A 19279-nucleotide genomic window follows, 5' to 3' on the forward strand; every position below is an offset into this window, starting at 1 on the left:
ACTCGAACAATTTCCTCTTTAAAAGGCAGCCCATTGTTCCATTACAGTTTTGCCTGCCAATCTTTGATTTCAATTTACTCGGGCCAGATCCGTTCTCATTCCACTGAAATTTCCCTTCCTCCCATTAAGTATTCTTACTCTAGATTGCTCCCTGTCCTTTTCCATAGCTAATCTAAACCTTATGATACTATGATCACTGTTCCCTAAATGTTCCCCGACTGACACTTGCTCCACTTGACCCACCTCATTCCCCAGAACCAGATCCAGCAATGCCTGCTTCCTCATTGGGCCAGAAACATACTGATCATGAAAGTACTCCTGAACAAACTTCAGAAATTCTCCCCTTCTCTGCCCTTTACACTATTCATCATCATCATCATCATCATCATCATGATCGGCAGTCCCTCGGGGTCGAGGATGACTTGCTTCCACACTAAAAATGAGTACTCAGGTGACTAATTAACTCATTTTAAACGGTGGAAGATGCCTGTGCATGAATTGCCGTTGCACACCAGCCACTACACTATTATCCCAGTCTATATTAGGATAGTTGAAGTTTCTCATTATCGCTACTCTATAGCTCTTGCATCTCTCTATTTCTCTACAGATTTGCTGCTCCATATTTCTCCCACTAGTCGGTGGCCTGTAGAATGCACCTAGTGTAATGGCACCTCTATTGTTTCTTGTCTCCAGCCATATAGATTCTGTCCTTGACCCCTCCAGGACATCCTCTCTCTCCAGCACTGTTTCCCTAATACTACCACACCACCTCCTACCGTTCCTGAACAACCTATATCCAGGAATATTTAATACCCATCCTGCCCCTTTTTGAGCCAGGTTTCTGTTATTGCCACAATATCATATTCCCATGTGGCTATTTGCAGCTGGAGCTCATCAACCTTGTTTACTATGCTTCGTGCATTTACATACATCCACTTTAAATATATTTTAGACCATCCTGTGTTCTCACTTAGTCTGACCCCATCTAATATCTTACTATTTCTTGCTTTAGTGCAATGCATCTCTCCCAATCCTCTGTGCCCTTTGTTTCTCCTTTCTGGTGCCCATCCCCCTGCCAAATTAGTTTAAACCCTCCCCACAACAGCACCAGCAAATCTACCCACATGGATATTGGCGGCTCTGTTGCTGCCTGGACAGATCCCACCTCCTCCAATGCCCCTCCCTCCTGCACCATCTCTCCAGCCACACATTCCTCTGCTCTATCGTCCTGTTTCTACACTCAGTCGCAGCACTGGGAGTAATCCAGAGATTATTACCTTTTGAGGTCCTGCTTTTTAATCTCTTTCCTAGCTCATTAAAATCTGCCTGCAGGAACTCATCCCTCTTTCTACCTATGTCGTTGGTACCAATATGGACCATGATTTCTGGCTGTTCACCCTTTCTCCCAGAATGCCCTGCAGCCATGCGGTGACGTCCTCGACCCTGGCACCAGGGAGGCAACATACCATGCTGGAGTCACATCTGCGGCCGCAGAAACGCCTGTCTGCTCCCCTAACTAACGAATCCCCTAACAGTATTGCTTTCCCTGTCTTCCTCCTCCCCTGTACAGCTGAGACACCTGTAATGCAACAGACTTGGCTCTGGCTGTACTCCCCAGAGAAACCATTGGCCTCAGCAGTACACCGAACAGAATACTGGTTAGAGAGCGAGATGCACTCGGGACTCCTACACTACCTGCCTGGTGGTCCTCCTTCTGTCTGGGGGTCACCCATTCCCTCTCTGGCTGCGCACGCCTTAGCTGCGGATGACCACTTCCTGAAACGTGCTAGCCACGTAGCTCTTCGTCTCACGGATGCACCGTAGTGACTCCAGCTGCTGCTCAAGCTCGGAAACCCGGAGCTCGAGCTCCTCCAGCTGATGACGCCTCCTGCATACGTGGTTGTCCAGGACATGGGACAGGATGTGCACTCTGCTGGACCGAGTTGCCCTGCCATGCCCTTATTTATTTGACTATTAAGTTACTTAAAAAAAGAAGTTAGTTAACAGAAATAAGCTTAAGACTTAAAAACACAATCACCAGCTACTCACCAATCAGCTTCTTCCCTTGTGGTGACTCCCCCCGGGCTCTTGGGTCAACCTTTATCTGCGGCCGCTCCTCTCGCTGTCCCGCAGGTCGACTCTCGTGTCTATTAACTTAGAGATCTTGGGTTCTGTGGACTTCACTCCTCTCTTTCAGTCAGATGTCTCCACCGAATTCCTGCGCTCACAGAATTCCTCACTCAGTTTGTGAATCTCCCAGCTCTGTCTCCAAGCTTGGTGCTCAAGCTCACAGTATTCACCAACTGTGGCAGGCAATTGCAGAATCATTCAGTTAGTGTGTAGTTAGATAACGTGTAATTGGAGTGGGACCGAATCTGCCCCATGTAGTACAATCAGCAAAAGCTGCTTGTTTTTTAATTTCATCTATTTAACGTTGCACAGCACCTTGTGTAATGTAGTTTCTCATATATATCACACGGTGACACCCCTCCCTCGTTATAATACTCTTATGTATTCCACTCTCGTATGTTGATTTGAACATATCTGCGTCGGGTCATAAGAACATAAGAATTAGGAACAGGAGTAGGCCATCTAGCCCCTCGAGCCTGCTCCGCCATTCAACAAGATCATGGCTGATCTGGCCGTGGACTCAGCTCCACTTACCCGCCCGCTCCCCATAACCCTTAATTCCCTTATTGGTTAAAAATCTATCTATCTGTGACTTGAATACATTCAATGAGCTAGTCTCAACTGCTTCCTTGGGCAGAGAATTCCACAGATTCACAACCCTCTGGGAGAAGAAATTCCTTCTCAACTCGGTTTTAAATTGGCTCCCCCGTATTTTGAGGCTGTGCCCCCTAGTTCTAGTCTCCCCGACCAATGGAAACAACCTCTCTGCCTCTATCTTGTCTATCCCTTTCATTATTTTAAATGTTTCTATAAGATCACCCCTCATCCTTCTGAACTCCAACAAGTAAAGACCCAGTCTACTCAATCTATCATCATAAGTTAGCCCCCTCATCTCCGGAATCAGCCTAGTGAATTGTCTCTGTACCCCCTCCAAAGCTAGTATATCCTTCCTTAAGTAAGATGACCAAAACTGCACGCAGTACTCCAGGTGCGGCCTCACCAATACCCTATACAGTTGCAGCAGGACCTCCCTGCTTTTGTACTCCATCCCTCTCGCAATGAAGGCCCAACATTCCATTCACCTTCCTGATTACCTGCTGCACCTGCAAACTAACTTTTTGGGATTAATGCACAAGGACCCCCAGGTCCCTCTGCACCACAGCATGTTGTAATTTCTCCCCATTCAAATAATATTCCCTTTTACTGTTTTTTTTTCCAAGGTGGATGACCTCACACTTTCCGACATTGTATTCCATCTGCCAAACCTTAGCCCATTCGCTTAACCTATCCAAATCTCTTTGCAGCCTCTCTGTGTCCTCTACACAACCCGCTTTCCCACTAACCTTTGTGTCATCTGCAAATTTTGTTACACTACACTCTGTCTCCTCTTCCAGGTCATCTATGTATATTGTAAACAGTTGTGGTCCCAGCACCGATCCCTGTGGCACACCACTAACCACCGATTTCCAACCCGAAAAGGACCCATTTATCCCGACTCTCTGCTTTCTGTTAGCCAGCCAATTCTCTATCCATGCTGATACATTTCCTCTGACTCCGCGTACCTTTATCTTCTGCAGTAACCTTTTGTGTGGCACCTTATCGAATGCCTTTTGGAAATCTAAATACACCACATCCATCGGTACACCTCTATCCACCATGCTCGTTATATCCTCAAAGAATTCCAGTAAGTTAGTTAAACATGATTTCCCCTTCATGAATCCATGCTGCGTCTGCTTGATTGCACTATTCCTATCGAGATGTCCCGCTATTTCTTCCTTAATGATAGCTTCAAGCATTTTCCCCACTACAGATGTTAAACTAACCGGCCGATAGTTACCTGCCTTTTGTCTGCGTCCTTTTTTAAACAGAGGCGTTACATTAGCTGCTTTCCAATCCGCTGGTACCTCCCCAGAGTCCAGAGAATTTTGGTAGATTATAACGAATGCATCTGCTATAACTTCCGCCATCTCTTTTAATACCCTGGGATGCATTTAATCCGGACCAGGGGACTTGTCTACCTTGAGTCCCATTAGCCTGTCCAGCACTACCCCCCTAGTGATAGTCTCAAGGTCCTCCCTTCCCACATTCCCGCGACCAGCAATTTTTGGCATGGTTTTTGTGTCTTCCACTGTGAAGACCGTGTCCAGGCTGCAAACGTTACTGATTCCGCCTGAATAAATAGAACCGCTTGTTGCCTGGGTGATACCAGCTGAGATTTGCGTTGAAGGTGTTACATAAATGCTATTTGTTGTTGTTGAGAATTCTCCAGTGATTTTCCCTGAAAATGTCAGCTTTGCCTGAGATTGCAGAATAGGAATTTCTGTCTAGAGTAAACCCTGCATTGGTGGGGGGGGGTGGGGGAGGGGTAGTGTGAGGGGGGGTGGTGTAGTGTAGTGTAGTGTGGGGGGGGGGGTAGTGTGGGGGAGGGTGGTGGTAGTGGGGGGAGGGGGGTGGTGGTTGGTAGTGTGAGGAGGGGTGGTAGTGTGTGGGGGAGGGGGGGTGGTAATGTGGGGAGGGGGGGTGGTAGTGTGGGGAGGGGGGGTGGTAGTGTGTGGGGGGGGGTGGTAGTGTGGAGGGGGGGTGGTGGGGGGGGTAGTGTGTGGGGTGGTGGGGGGGGTAGTGTGTGGGGGGGTGGTAGTGTGAGGGGGGGTGGTAGTGTGGGGAGGGGGGGTGGTAGTGTGGGGGCGGCGTGGTAGTGTGAGGGGGGGTAGTGTAGTGTGTGGGGGGGCTGGTAGTGTGGGGCGGGGGGTTAGTGTGGGGGGGTAGTGTGTGGTGGGGGGGGGTGGTAGTGTTGAGGGAGGGGGGGCTGGTAGTGTGTGGGGGGGGTAGTGTGTGGTGAGGGGGGGTGGTAGTGTTGAGGGAGGGGGGGTGCTGGTAGTGTGGGGGGGGGGTAGTGTGTGGGGGGGGGGGTGGTAGTGTTGAGGGAGGGGGGGGCTGGTAGTGTGGGGGGGGGGTAGTGTGTGTGGGGGGGGGGGGTGGTAGTGTTGAGGGAGGGGGGTGCTGGTAGTGGGGGGGGTGGTAGTGTAGTGTGTGGGGGGGGGTAGTGGGGGGGGGGTCCCTGAGCCTACAGCCCAACACTAAAACTAACTGAGCTTTTCGACTTTCTACTCCCACCAGAGATTCTGGCTTCAGTCCTAAAAACGTTTAAGGGGGAAACCAGGGCCTCAATGTTTGCATGTCTATTTGATGCCACTTGAACCAATGTCTTTTGTTTCAGAGCTTGGAAGTCCTGCAGACCTGGTGGACCCCAGCACATCAAGATCATGGTGGAGTGGGACAGAGAAACAAAAGAGTAGTAAGCAGTGTCAACCTACTGTATTTCTAAGTTGTTTTATGTTTTTGTTTCACCTCTCTCGATGGCCTCCTGTGCACTCAAGACAGGCTGGCAATTTAATCCAGCCAATGTTTGGGTCACTCGAGCAGGATTCTATGCTGGATTGTTTCATTTCGCTGGGAGTGGGGAGGGGCAGAGGATGGACACACCAAGATATGCTGCCCCCTGCTGTCGGGATGGTCATGGAGCAGTGGCTGCCGAGTTAGCTGCAGGAACGACCATCCTGCGTGATTGGGTGGGTGCGAGCTAGCAAAGGGTACGCGCTGACTGTCCGGTTACATTCCCAGTCAGGAGGTGGAGTGATGTTCCATGGGCTGCCCCGTCCCACGGGGAGTCAGGAGACTAACAGTTAAATGGTGGGTGCTGGGCAGGGGGAAGGGGAACGGGAACGCTCCAAAGGACTCCGAATGATGTATAATAAAAAGGCTTTTGCGTTCTCGGTCGATTCCGGTGTCCCAAGTTTAAAGTGGCCTTGTTTGGCTTGCAGCTTGTTCGGCAGCGCTGAGGATGAGTACGTGCCGGACTCGGAGAGTGTTCGCCAACAACAGCAGCTTCATCACCAGCCTCAGACCTACACCTTATCACAGTGCTTTCATCTCTACACCAAAGAGGAACAGGTACACACACGGGGCACCAGCTCTGAAAACACACGTGGGTGCAACCGCACAGTGTGTGTGCAGGGGCTGAATCGTATTCTGAAGTTACAGGAAAGCTCGAGTGAACACTTGTACAAATGACTGTGGACATTATCTGCCTGCGAGTGTCAGCATGGCTGCCGGTTTGCACTTTGCTTCCTTCAACTGCAGCAGTAACAACAAGCTGTATTTATATAGCGCTTTTAACGTAGTAAAACATCCCAAGGCGCTTCACAGGAGTGTTGTAAGACAAAACAATTTGACACTGAGCCAAATAAGGAGAAATTAGGGCAGTTGACCAAAAGCTTAGGGTAAGTTTTAAGGAGCGTCTTAAAAGAGGAGAGAGAGTTAAAGACACGGAGAGGTTTAGGGAGGGAGTTCCAGAGCTTGGGGCCGAGGCAACAGAAGGCAAAGCCACCAATGGTGGAGCGATTATAATCAGGGATACTCAAGAGGGCAGAATTAGAGGAGCGCCGACATCTCGGGTGGGGGTGGGGTGGGGTTTGTAAGGTTGAAGGAGATTAGAGATAGGGAGGGGGCGAGGCCATGGAGGGATTTGAAAACAAGGATGAGAATTTTAAAATCAAGGCGTCGTTTAACCTGGAGCCAATGTAGGTCAGCGAGCACAGGGGTGATATGATGGGTAAGCGGGACTTGGTGTGAGTTAGGATACGGCCAGCGAGTTTTGGGTGAGCTCAACTTTATGTAGGAATAGTCAAGTCTGAAGGTGGCGACCTTGAAGTGCAGTGGCTGACTTATGATCGGCCATGATCTGATTGAATGGCGGAACAGGCTGGAGGGACTGAATGGCCTGCTCATGTTCCTATGCTCCTCTCTTATCTTGAGTTTCGCAATGCCTTTTCCACTCTCTCTTTTTGTTGTGCTTTGACAGCTGGCACCGGATGACGCCTGGCGCTGCCCACATTGCAAGCAGCTCCAGCAAGGCAGCATCAAGCTGAGCTTGTGGACACTCCCTGATGTTCTCATCATCCATCTGAAACGCTTTAAACAGGTGAGTGGTTTAAAGGGGTGGGGGGCGGCGGGGGGGGGGGGGCGGGAGAGACAGCTCTTGAGTAGACTGGGCCGATATTCTCTGGAGTATAAAAAAGTGAGATCTCATTGAAACATACAAAATTCTTATAGGGCTTGACAGGGTAGATGCAGGGAGGATGTTTCCCCCGGGCTGGGGAGTCTAGAACCAGGGGGTCATAGTCTCAGGATAAGGGGTCGGCCATTTAAGACTGAGATGAGGAGAAATTCTTTCACTGAGGGTGGTGAATCTTTGGAACTCTCTACTCCAGAAGGCTGTGGAGGCTCAGTCTTTGAGTATATTCAAGACCGAGGTCGATAGAATTTTGGATATTAAGGGAATCAAGGTTTATGGGGATAGTGCAGGAAAGTGGAGAGAGGTAGGAGATCAGCCATGATCTCATTGAATGGTGGAGCAGGCTCGAGGGTCCGAATGGTCGACTCCTGCTCCTAATTCTTATGTTCTCGTGCTCTGATTTCATCCAGACTGTCACGGGGGAGAGGTGACATCTGGCAACCCTTTCTGGACTGGGACATCTGATGTGTGGTTTATGGTTTTTGTTTATGATGTTTTGGTTAGGATTTTATGGGTGTTGTATACATGGTGTTGTGAATGAGAGTAAATCTGGCACTTGCTGTGCATGAGTGGGTGCTGTATGAAGTATTTGGTATTTGTTGTGTACAGTATCCACAGTTCCACGCTGGTATCATTGCATTGATCTGGTATTTGCTGTGCAGCTGCATTTCTTGGTTTTAAAACGCCATTTGCCCCGCCTCCCCTCCCCTCCCACAGGAAGAGGATAAAAGGACCAAGCTCCAGAACCTGGTGAGATTCCCCCTCACGGGCCTGGACATGACTCCTCACGTGGTGAAGCGTAGCCAGAGCAGCTGGAGTCTCCCTTCTCACTGGTCACCATGGAGACGGCCCTACGGGCTGGGCAGGGATCCCGAAGACTACCTCTACGATCTGTACGCGGTGTGCAATCACCACGGCACCATGCAAGGAGGGCATTACACGGGTAAGAATCCCCGCCGCCGTCCAGCGCCGCGCCTAGCCCCGCGTCGCTCGCTCTGTGTTGCTGCTGGTCAATGTCTGCCTCGAGTGTGCGTACCCGTTGCACCAGTGCGGGTGGGGAGCAGATTGGAGTAGCACCGCAGGTTTACCACCGGAGGAGGAGGGGCAAAAGTGTTCGCCAAGCCTTTCTGACGGGACCCTTTATCTTACCGTGTGCAGACTGGGATTAGCCCAGACCGCTAATCACGTCGCGGAGCCACCTTTCTGTGGAGTGCATCCTTCCCCCTCTGGAATTGCAAGAGAGTCCAGGCACCCAGCTCTTGCCCTACGGTGGACAATGGGCCTTCACTGTGCCAGTGTGCTGGCCACTGAGTGTACTCGTGCTCCTCTGATTTTGGTGCGTGCGCGCGCACATAGTTGTTGAGATTGACTGACTAGCGCCTCTCCCATCCTGTTACACAGCTTACTGCAAGAACTCTGTGGACGGGCTGTGGTACTGTTTTGATGACAGTGAAGTTCAGCAGCTCCTGGACGAAGATGTCTGCAAGCAGACTGCATATATCCTGTTCTACCAGCGACGGAGTGCCATCCCTTCCTGGTCAGCGAACAGCTCTTTAGCAGGTAATGTGTTGGATCTCTCTGTGCAGTTGGCCTCAGCACCTTTGGGTGGGAGGGAGAGGCAGACAGACAGAGAGATAGAGAAGGTTCTGGCTCCCGCTATCCAGCGACTGTTGCTGGAAAGTGCATGTGTGGACATTTGGTGAATGTAGGCTCGGACTTGCATGCCCAAAATGGGTGATGTGCCAGAGAGCTGCTGCCGTTGATGGAGCAAGAGCTTACCACATTCAGGGGTGGGTTTCTTTTTAAAAGTAGGGTTATTATTGTATGGCAAAATGAGAGAATTCTGTTCCATTTTATGACTTGAAATGGAGTAAATGTGATGCAATAATGAACTGTTCTATAGGAAGCTTGTTTCCGTGGGCAGTGGGTAATGTGTGTAATTGATCAGACGCCCCCAACCCTCCCCCCAGCATGCATTCCAAACCTTCTGCCCCAAGCAGGTTTTGTTTGATGGTGTGATAAGTTCAGTCAGTCAAAGGTGGCTGGAGCAGTTTGTGTCAAACGTTAGTGCATGTTGCTCAATAGACATGGGGAATAGACCAACTTTGCTGAAGCAGTAAGGGAGATGTTTGTGAGGAAGATGATAAGGTCTGGGGCCTCTTGTCCTCTCGAGTTGCTGCACCTTTGGAGATCAAGCTGAGATGCGAAAGTTTCCCAAGGCAATAAATCGTAGCTTTGGTTACTGAACTTCAATGCTATCTAAAGATTGTTCATTCACATTATCCATGCGCAACTTGGCATTGTAAGCAGCGTTCCCGCTAAGCTGTGTGGCCGTGCAGCGGTCTGGAGGTCCCGCGCAAGCCTCCCACCGCTTTAATAAGGAAGAAAATTTGAATGGGTCACACGCCAGTTAAAGGGACCGTGCACGAAAAAAGAGGGAACGTTGATTGTAAGGGATAATGAAGAGCTCTTTATCCAAAGTTCCTTTGGCTTGGCTTAAGCTGCAAAATAAATAACATTTTAAAGGCTCGGGTAAACCTTTGTGGACTTTTTATATCTTTTTTTTTGTACCTTGCAGTATCTTACTGCTTCTGTGCATTACACTTGTATAAATAAATCTCACTGTTAGTTTTAGCCTGATAAATAAATCTCTCTGTTTGTTTTAGCCTGAATGTGCTGGTCTGATATTTACTGTTTTATGGAGGAGTCTGCGTTAGCAGGTGCAGGGTTTGTTTTGAAGGAGCCTGGGTGTTAATGGAGAGTACCTTTTCATTGTTGTGAATACAAAAACGTTTGGAGAAAACCTAAATGATAACAACCGGACACACACACGAGTCGGGATTGGAGAGCTGGCAGAAGATTCCAGAGCTGAGAGGTGATTTGTACAGAAGTGAACAAATCAGCTTCCGGGGCTTATAGGAGATGGAGTGTTGTCTGAAGCTTTTCAAACCATTATATTTTTTAAAGGCGATTTGTTAATCATGACGTGGCGGGGAGCCAAAGGTTTTCACCACCTCCGACAGTCTGCCAGAGCATTTAACGCTGTCCAGTTGCCCCAGGCAATCAGGCAGTAATGAGGGATTAATGTCATCATTGTGCTCTCAAATGAAGTTTGCTGTCAATAAGCCATCAAGCTGGTTGTAGGTAATGTTTGATTTTATCCCCTTCATTCAGAAGTGTGGTTGTAGCAGAGCCACCTGCAGGTGGTGTGTAGTACTGTGAGCAGCTAACATCAGAACATAAGAAATAGGAGCAGGAGTTGGCCCTACGGCCCACGACGCTGCCCCGCCATTCAATAAGATCATGGCTGATCTTCGACCTCAACACCACTTTCCTGCCTGATCTCCATATCCCTTGATTCCCCGAGAGTCCAAAACTCTATCGAATTCAGTCTTGAATATACTCACTGACTCAGCATCCACAGCCCTCTGGGGCAGAGAATTCCAAAGGTTCGCAATCCTCTGAGTGAAGAAATAGTTCCGCATCTCAGTCTTAAATGTCTACCCTTTATCCTGAGACTATGTCCCCTGGTTCTAGACTCCCCAGCCCGGGGAAACAATCTCTCAGCATCTACCCTGTCAACCCCCCTCAGAATCTTGTTTGTTTAGTGAGATCTCATTTTTCTAAATTCCAGAACGTATAGGCCACAATCTAACAAACCATCGAATGGGCCCATGGAAATATAAACACAAGTTACAACATGGAGACAGGCCATTTGGCTCAACCAGTCTGTGTTGGTATTTTCTCACCACACGAGCAAGTAGTTGGAATCACATTTACCCGTCCTGTTCCCATATTCCTTCTGCCTCTTCCTCCACACCTTCAGTCTAATTTGGAATGTTAATACAGTTCCTACCTTGACCACGAACCCACAGCCTCACCACTCTCTCACTTTTCCTCCTGCCCTCAGCTAAATCTCTTGCATTTCATCGTGCACCTATCGCCCCTTGTTCTTGGCCCCTCAGCTTCTATCCGTCGTGTTATAAACACATCTATCCTGTCGCCCATCATCTGTGTTCTAATATTTTAAAAAGCTCAAATTTTCAAGTCTTCATGTTTGTATTTCCTAATATCACACAGCATCCATTGTGCATCAGGCTCGAGGGGCCAAATGGCCTACTCCTGCTCCTGATTCTTATGTTGATCCTAGTGAGTCTGTGAAGGGAGGAGGGGGACCTGTCTACAGTCGAACTTCTCAGTTATGTGTAATGGAAATTATAGACTGATGCAGCACAGAAAGAGGCCATTCGGCCCATCGTGCCTGTGCCTGCTCTTTGTCAGAGCTATCCAATTAATCCCACTCCTGCTCTTTCACCATAGGCCTGTATTTTTTTCCCTTCAATTACTTTTTGAAAGTTACTATTGAATCTGTCCCCACTGCCCTTTCAGGCAGCGCGTTCCCGATCACAGCAATTCGCATAAAAAAAAAATGTTTCCTCATGTGTCACCTCTGGTTCTTTTGCTAATCACCTTAAATCTGTGTTCTCTGGTTATCGATCCTTCTGCCATTGGAAACAGTTTCTCCTTATTTACTCTATCAAACTATTCATGATTATGAACGCCTTTATAAAATCTCCTCTTAACATTCTCTACTCTAAGGAGAACAATCCCAGCTTCTCCAATCTCTGAAGTCCCTCACCCCTGGTACCTCCTCCAAGGCCTTGACATCCTTCTCAAAGTGTGCTGCCCAGAGCTCACATTGTCAAAACACCGTTTGAAAGTCCATATACATGACATCACCTGCACTACCTTCATCAACCTTCTCCGTTACCTCATCATAGAACTCGATCAAGTTAGTCGAAAACAATTTGCCTTTAACAAATCCATGCTGACTTTCATTTATTACCCCATACTTTCCAAGTGCCAATTAATTTTGTCCCGGCTTATTGTCTCTAAAAGTTCCCCCACCACTGAAGTTGGGCTGACTGGCCTGTAGATATTCTTCACCCCCTTTTTAAACAGGGGTGTAACATTTACAAATCTCCAGTCCTCTGGCACCATCCCCATATCCAAGAAGGACTGGAAGATTGTGGCCAGAGCCTCTGCAATTTCCACCCTTGCTTCCGTCAGTAACCTTGGATGCATCCCACCCGATTATCTACCTTAAGCGCTCCCAACCTTTTAAATGCCTGCTCTTTATCTATTTTTATCCTATCCAATATCGCTACTGCTTTCTCCTTTATTGCTACATTGGCAGCAGCCTCCTCTCCAGTGACGGCTGATGCAAAGTATTCGTTCAGTACCTCAGCCGCGCCCGCTGCGGAATCTGCTGACCGTTTTGGTGAGATGTCTAATTTTGATCGCTGTGGGAGGGGTTCTGTGTGCTCGTCTGTATGTAAATATTATGTTGTTCGGTTACAGATACACAGTAATATTTTTCAGGATCTACCAGCTCGTCTCTCTGTGAACACTGGATAAATCGGCTCACGGGCAGCAAGCAGCCCAGTATCACGTCCGCTGCATCATCTCGCCGGACATCTCTCGTCTCACTTTCCGAATCCGTGGAATTTACACAGGATCGCAGTGATCAGGATGATGGTACAGTCCACGCATGTTCCTTGGCCCTTCCCTCTCTTCCCACCCCACATTTTACCTTGCATTTCTGGCAATAAAGGTCTGAGAGAGAAGAGATTCCCCTTTCCACCCCACATTTAAGTATGCAGAAAGAGGAATAACGCCTTCATTATGTGTTCCGATGATGTGATCCCCGAGGGTTTGACGGGATGGTGAAGTTGGAATGGTGTGGTCGTTGAGGCACACTGGTCTCATTATCTGGCACTTGGCCCTGTATCCTCTCCCAGTCAGTTATCCCTTGTACTGGCATCGGTTCGCTGCTGTAAATGAGTTGCGGATGATGTTAATTGTGACTCATCAGCTTCAGTTTGTGAAAATGCATCACGGGGAGCCACGATGTTTCCATTTATGTATTTTAAAAAACTTCTCAACCTCAAAACAAAACGTTGTTGTAAGAGAACCAGTTGGAAGCTGTGCTGTGAGGTGACCTTGTCACTATAACGCCATGCATGAGCAAACATTGCTTAATTCCCACGGTATTTTCCCATGTACCAGATGCCAGACGTGTAGCGGGCAACTGAGAAATATTGTTCACCATTGAGAAATTCCTGAGATTGAAATCGGGGGAGAAAAAGGAAGAAAGACTTGTATTTATACGCTGTCTTTTTTACGCAGCGCGTTGTTGTGATGGGGAACGCGCTGCCTGAAAGGGCGGTGGAAGCAGATTCAATAGTGACTTTCAAATGGGGAATTGGATAAATACTTGAAGGGGAAAAATGTGCGGGGCTGTGGGGAAAGGGCAGGGGAGTGGGACTGATTGGATCGCTCTGTCACAGAACCAATGGGCCGAGCGGCTTCCTTCTGTGCTATTTCATTCTATGATTTCATGACCTCCCAAAGAGCTTCACAGCCAATGAAGTGCTTTTAAAGTGTAGTCACTGCTGTATTATGGGAAACGCGGCAGCCAATTTGTGCACGGCAAGCTCCCGCACACACAGCAATGAGATAATGAGCAGATAATTAGTTACAGTGATGGTTAATGGATAAATGTTGGTCAGGACACGGGGAAGAACTCCCCTGCTCCTCTTCCATATAGTGCAGTGAGATCTTCTCAGCCCACCTGAGAGGGCAGACGGGGCCTCGGTTTAACGTCTCATCCAAAAGATGGAACCTCCAACAGTGCAGCGGAAGCTCCCTCAGTACTGCTCTGGAGTGTCAGCCTAGATTTTGTGCTCGTCTCTGGAGTGGGGGTTAAACCCACGACTTGGAGGCGTGAGTGTAAACCTCTGAGCCACGGCTGATAGCTGAAGACACGGCTCCTTGCTTGTCAGAGACTGCGATTTTATGGTAAAAGTTTTAAAAGCCCTGCTGCTTTTAATTCCAAGGCTTGAGTGCAGAAGGTGCTTACCCTGCTTTATGATGCCTGCACCATTGGTGCAGTTAATGTGACCTCATAAAGAGCTTTCACTCTGGTCTGTGACATGGTTGCTGCTCATAGTTTTTTCATCAATTTGAAGGTCAGATTAATTCATTGTTCTTGTTGTTCAGGTGGTTTTTCTACACGGCCCTTTGTGAGGAGTGTCCAACGCCAGAGTCTCTCATCCAGATCCTCATTTGCCAGTCCCTTGGTGCTCAATGAGAACGGAATTAAGTCTCAGAGGTCGCTATCCAGCAAGCTGCACATGCGCTCCAGTTCTCCATCACCATTCTCCTTCGAGTCTCCAACTCACAGCTCATCTCCGACGGCAGATGTACTGGGGTGCAAAAGCCCCATCCCAGGCACCTCCCCGTTGCAAGGCCAGGGGGCGGCTAATGCCGGCCGAGCACCCCTCGCAGTCATGGAAGGCATGGTCCGAGAGGAGGAAATGAGAGTCACAGGAAAAGCAACCGGACAGACGCGACCCACTTTGCCCCCTGATAAAAAGCTGGACCTGTGTAGCAATGGCACAGGAGGGCTGGACAAGTTGAATCCTTCGGTAGATGCTGCAGACGGCAGGAAAAGCACGACTGGCGTGGGCAGCCCGCGCTCACCGAGCATCAGTGGGGCTTCTTCGGCCGAAGAGCAAAGACAAAGGAAAGGCCACGTGACGGCGGCAACAAACACGGAGAGCCCGCAGAAGAAGTCCGCTGGCTCCAGAGCGCATCACGAGCAGGGCAGAGGCTCTTCGGCCCGAGCTCAGCTAACTCTGTCGTCATCGCTCAAGAACCCGGCAAAGCTCTCCACCACGCGCGACAAGGTCGAGGCCAAAACGGGAGCCCGGCGCGCTGCATCGAACCCAGTCCTCCGCAAGGAGACGGCCAAAGGTCACGAGCTGGCCGCCTTGTCCGCGTCTCAGCCCAAAGCCAAGCTGCCCCCACCCTCTCCGCAGTCCCCTTCCCCGGCACGGAGAAAGGTGTCCGGGAGGTCAAAGACTTCCGAGGGCCGGTCCAAACGCAGCCCTTCTCCCGAAAAACGCAGGCTGGCGTTGTCTTCCAAAGCCAGCAGCACGGGCCGGCTGTCGCACGGCAAGCCTGGGAGCCGATTGGAGAACAGGAGGCTGAGGAACTCGAGCAGCAGCTCCTCCATGACGGAGGCAAAGTCGTCGGACACCAGCTCGAGGACTGACTTGAGAAGGGACAGCAGTAAGTCGGATGACAAAGGAATGTCGTTCTTCCGGGCGGCGTTGAGGCAGAAGGAGAGCCGGCGGTCGGCCGACTTGGGAAAGAGCAACATTCTCGCCAAGAAGTCGGCAGAAGGAGCTTCCAAAACGGCGAGCAAGAAAGTGCCAACCGAGGGGTCGGCCAAGGAGGGCCGGCGATCGGTGAGCGAACAGCCGCCGCTCGCCACGACCTCGGCCTTGACCCTGAGCAGCAAAATGGCCACGCGAGGGAAGTCGGCGAACAAGGACGGCACGCCCACCAAGCGCCCGCTGCTTCCCGCCGCCAAGTCCAAGTCGGCACTGCCCGAGGTCGGTGCCCAGTCTCCGGCTAGCAGGAAGAAACCCGCAGAAAAGACATTTAAATCCAGAAAGATTGTCACTAGCGGTATGCAGTCCTCTGCACGCCATAACAAAAAGTAAATGTGGGAAAAAAAACAAATCAAAAGGAAAAAGGCTCCCTTAAAAATGCTCGTCTGGTTTTATTTTCTGTGACACCTTCCTCCCTTTCTCTTTCTCTTGCTCTCTCTCTCCATTTATTATACCGGCTTTCTGTTGAAGGAAGTTTTAAAGTTTTAACCGTGGTGAATGTGCCTACATCGGTTAGGGAGGATATTGATTTAAGCGCCTTTTGTTGTGCCATCAAACCAAATAACGGCCCCGTGAGACGGACATGTGCTGTGCGAGGATCATGGAGCTCGTTCATCATTGTCTTTTTTTCCCCAGATGCTGTCCTTCCCTGGTGGGTTTTAACACAGCACTTTGTATCGACCTAGTGAACTTTGTTTTGTTGCAGAATAACACTATGTACTGTTCAATGAATGATTTGATTTAAGAAAGTTTTTTTTATAAATGTTCTTTTTAAGACTAACATGACTACTGCATGCTCTGAGGAAGCCATCAAGTTAAGTAATCCGTTTCACTTTCTCCAATCAGGGTTTGTTTGCTTGGCGCTGTGTTACCTTGTGGTCCACTTCAGTACTGTATTACAGCAAGTCTCGGGCAAACGCACAAGGACTGAATGGGAGCACTGACTATTTCGGTTGCAATGTGCCCACTTTCTGAAATGGCCACAGTTCCCATGTTGGTCGCAGTTCTTCTTTGCTGCAGAAGGAAGGGTGAGCGAGATTGGAGTGTAACGCGATGCAGTGCGTCTGCTGTTTAGCTCGATGAGTCCTAGATCTGCACATTGCACGTCATCTGTTGGCTGTCAGCAGTTTGAGGTGTCTGCACATTAATGGGAGCAGGGATTTCAACTTCGGTCGTGGCTCCAGACTCCACGTGTCGACGTAAGTCCCCCACACTGACCAAAATATTGAACGCACCTCGCATAGAGCCTTCAATCTGTCCAAAGCAACAACCAGCCCCACACTAACCCCTCGTCCCACCACCGTTTCACAGCCTGCAAGAAAGATGTTCATGGTTGGCGAGCAACAAAGATAACCAAAAATCTTCCATAAGATTGATAAGCCAAGTCTCGTGTCACACAGCTGACCCAGGTTAAAGGTCGATGCCTTCCACACTCTTACTGAGTATGGAAATATGCTGCCTTTTGTCTTTTTAAAAAATTAAGTTCTTCTATTTCGAGAGACATCTTGCATGAAAAATTTTAAAGGTTCAGTTTCTGATTTCATAGAATCATACAGCACTGAAGGAGGCCATTTGGCCCATCATATCTGGATAGGGTTTCCCAATTAGTCCCACTCTTTCCCCACAGCCCTACAAACTCTCTCGTTCAAATACTTATCTAATTCTCTTTTGAATGTAACTATTGAATCTGCTTCCACCACCTTTTCAGGCAGTGTATTTGTGATTTATCCCAAAACTCTTTCTTGCCCACTCACATTGCAGCATAGTGAATATTGGCAGATTGGTTCCCCAGTGTAATAATGTAAAATTACGAATGGTAGCCGGTCCTATTTTATGGTGCTTGCCAATTAGCTATGTTGTACAATCTATCATGGGCTCTATCCACCCATTGAATCCCCTCCCACACCCCATGTACAATCCATCATGGGCTCTATCCACCCATTGAATCTCCCCCCACACCCCATGTACAATCTATCATGGGCTCTATCCACCCATTGAATCTCCCCCCACACCCCATGTACAATCTCCCCTATCATGGGCTCTATCCACCCATTGAATCCCCTCCCACATCCCATGTACAATCTCCCCTATCATGGGGAGGGGGTGCAGCTCTGAACCTTTGTTTGTGATTCCTGGTCTGCTCCCCTAACCTCCCGGCCAAAAGCAAATATCAAAGCCCCCAGTTTAAATTGCTCATGGAGAAGGATCCCATTGTACTACCGGATTACACCGAACCCGGCCATGTTCCGATTCACTGAGATGTGTCATCCTATTGAGGAGGTTTAACGGTCCCGGGGAAATGGTGTTTACATACAAGCAGTTGTGAATCTGGGTCCTGTCGCCTAATTTGATGTATTTCACCGCTCTTATCCTGTGCATAGTGTGAAAAAGTAATTTCCCGGGGGGGTGTTAGCGACCGGCAGTTATGGGCGAGATTGCATTTTAAAATATTTGAGACTTTTAGCATAGGAAGTGCAGGGGCCGTTGCCAATATCCTGGCCAGGGGCTGTTGAATGGGTCAACAACTCATTCAGGTGCTTAGCTGAGGTCTGCTTTCACCACCGATTGGAGGCTACACACTCTGTCCTGTGGACAATCCAACAGGTGGGGCCTTTGATGGTCTCGGCACACACACAGGTCAGTATCGACTGGCCTCCATGAACCCAGAATAGAAACGGGTGCAAGGTTTGGAATTTACAGCAGGCAGAGGTGGAAAGAACTTGCATAAACTAGAACTAGAGGGCATGATCTTAGAATAAGGAGCTGCCCATTTAGAACTGGGATGAAGATAAATTTCTTCTCTGAGGGCTGTAAATCTGTGGAATTCGCTGCCTCGGAGAGCTGTGGAAGCTGGGACATTAAATAAATTTAAGACAGAAATAGACAGTTTCTTAAACGATAAGGGAATATGGGGAGCGGGCAGGGAAGTGGAGCTGAGTCCATGATCAGATCAGCCATGATCTTATTGAATGGCGGAACAGGCTCGAAGGGGCCGTATGGCCTATTCCTGCTCCTATTTCTATATTCTTATGTTAAGAACCTAAGAATGAGTAGCAGGAGTCGGCCATTCGGCCCCTCGAGCCTGCTTCGCCATTCAATGAGATCATGGCTGAACTTCTATCCCAACTCCACCTTCCTGCACTGTCTCCATATCTCTTGATTCCCTTAATATCCAATTGCATTTATATAGCACCTTTCGCGTCCGCAAGATGTCGGAAAGCGCTTCATAGCCAATAAATTACAATTAGAGTGTAGTCGCCATTAGGTCGGTTTGCACAGTAAATGGCCAGTGAAGGAGTTCAGCTGGTGGCTGTAGGTTACATCCAGTGTCACTCAGTGCTTGCCCCAATAGCAGAAACCTCCGGGCCCAGTGAGACCATGTGCTGGTTGCACCATTGCGGCGAGTGCAGAGTGTGTGGTGCCGCTTACTGTGCCACATGACCAGCGGAGCCACCCTGGGGTGTGCAATTGACAGTGAGACAGGTCTGAGACTCCCACCTGGCCTGTGCATTATTCAAAAAAATGCTGGTTTCAGCAGCTGGCATCTTGTGTGGAAAGCTTCAGGAGTTCAGTCCCTGAATCGTTCCGCAAACTCTTTCCTGCCCGCTCCCAGTTCAGTGTCAAGTCGCTGCAGCTACTTGAAAACAGTTTCTCGATTCTAACATTTAGTAGTCAGGGACAGCAAAGTCAAATCACAAATTAGCATTAAATAAAAAGGTCCCCAACAGCCATTCGTCCCTGTCTCTCACATTGGTGAGGAGCTTTACAGGAGTGGTCTATTGGCAGTAATCATTCTCTCCCTTGCATGGCCAAACTAGTGCCTCGTCCCTGAGGG

General features: G+C 49.1%; 1 protein-coding gene across 1 annotated transcript in view; it reads left to right on the forward strand.

Moving 5' to 3' along the window:
* usp31 (ubiquitin specific peptidase 31) overlaps positions 1 to 18411 on the forward strand; it is a 93738-nt gene extending 75327 nt beyond the window's left edge. The window contains exons 10-16 of the mRNA XM_070901454.1: positions 5348 to 5425; positions 5952 to 6081; positions 6992 to 7111; positions 7922 to 8147; positions 8606 to 8764; positions 12587 to 12742; positions 14267 to 18411. Of these exons, the coding sequence (XP_070757555.1) occupies positions 5348 to 5425; positions 5952 to 6081; positions 6992 to 7111; positions 7922 to 8147; positions 8606 to 8764; positions 12587 to 12742; positions 14267 to 15777 (2380 nt within the window). The 3' untranslated portion in view covers positions 15778 to 18411. The remainder of the gene's footprint in view (positions 1 to 5347; positions 5426 to 5951; positions 6082 to 6991; positions 7112 to 7921; positions 8148 to 8605; positions 8765 to 12586; positions 12743 to 14266) is intronic.
* The last annotated feature ends 868 nt before the right edge of the window (positions 18412 to 19279 follow it).

This window comes from Pristiophorus japonicus, chromosome 15 (genome assembly GCF_044704955.1).
Source record: "Pristiophorus japonicus isolate sPriJap1 chromosome 15, sPriJap1.hap1, whole genome shotgun sequence".
Lineage (NCBI taxonomy): Eukaryota > Metazoa > Chordata > Chondrichthyes > Pristiophoridae > Pristiophorus > Pristiophorus japonicus.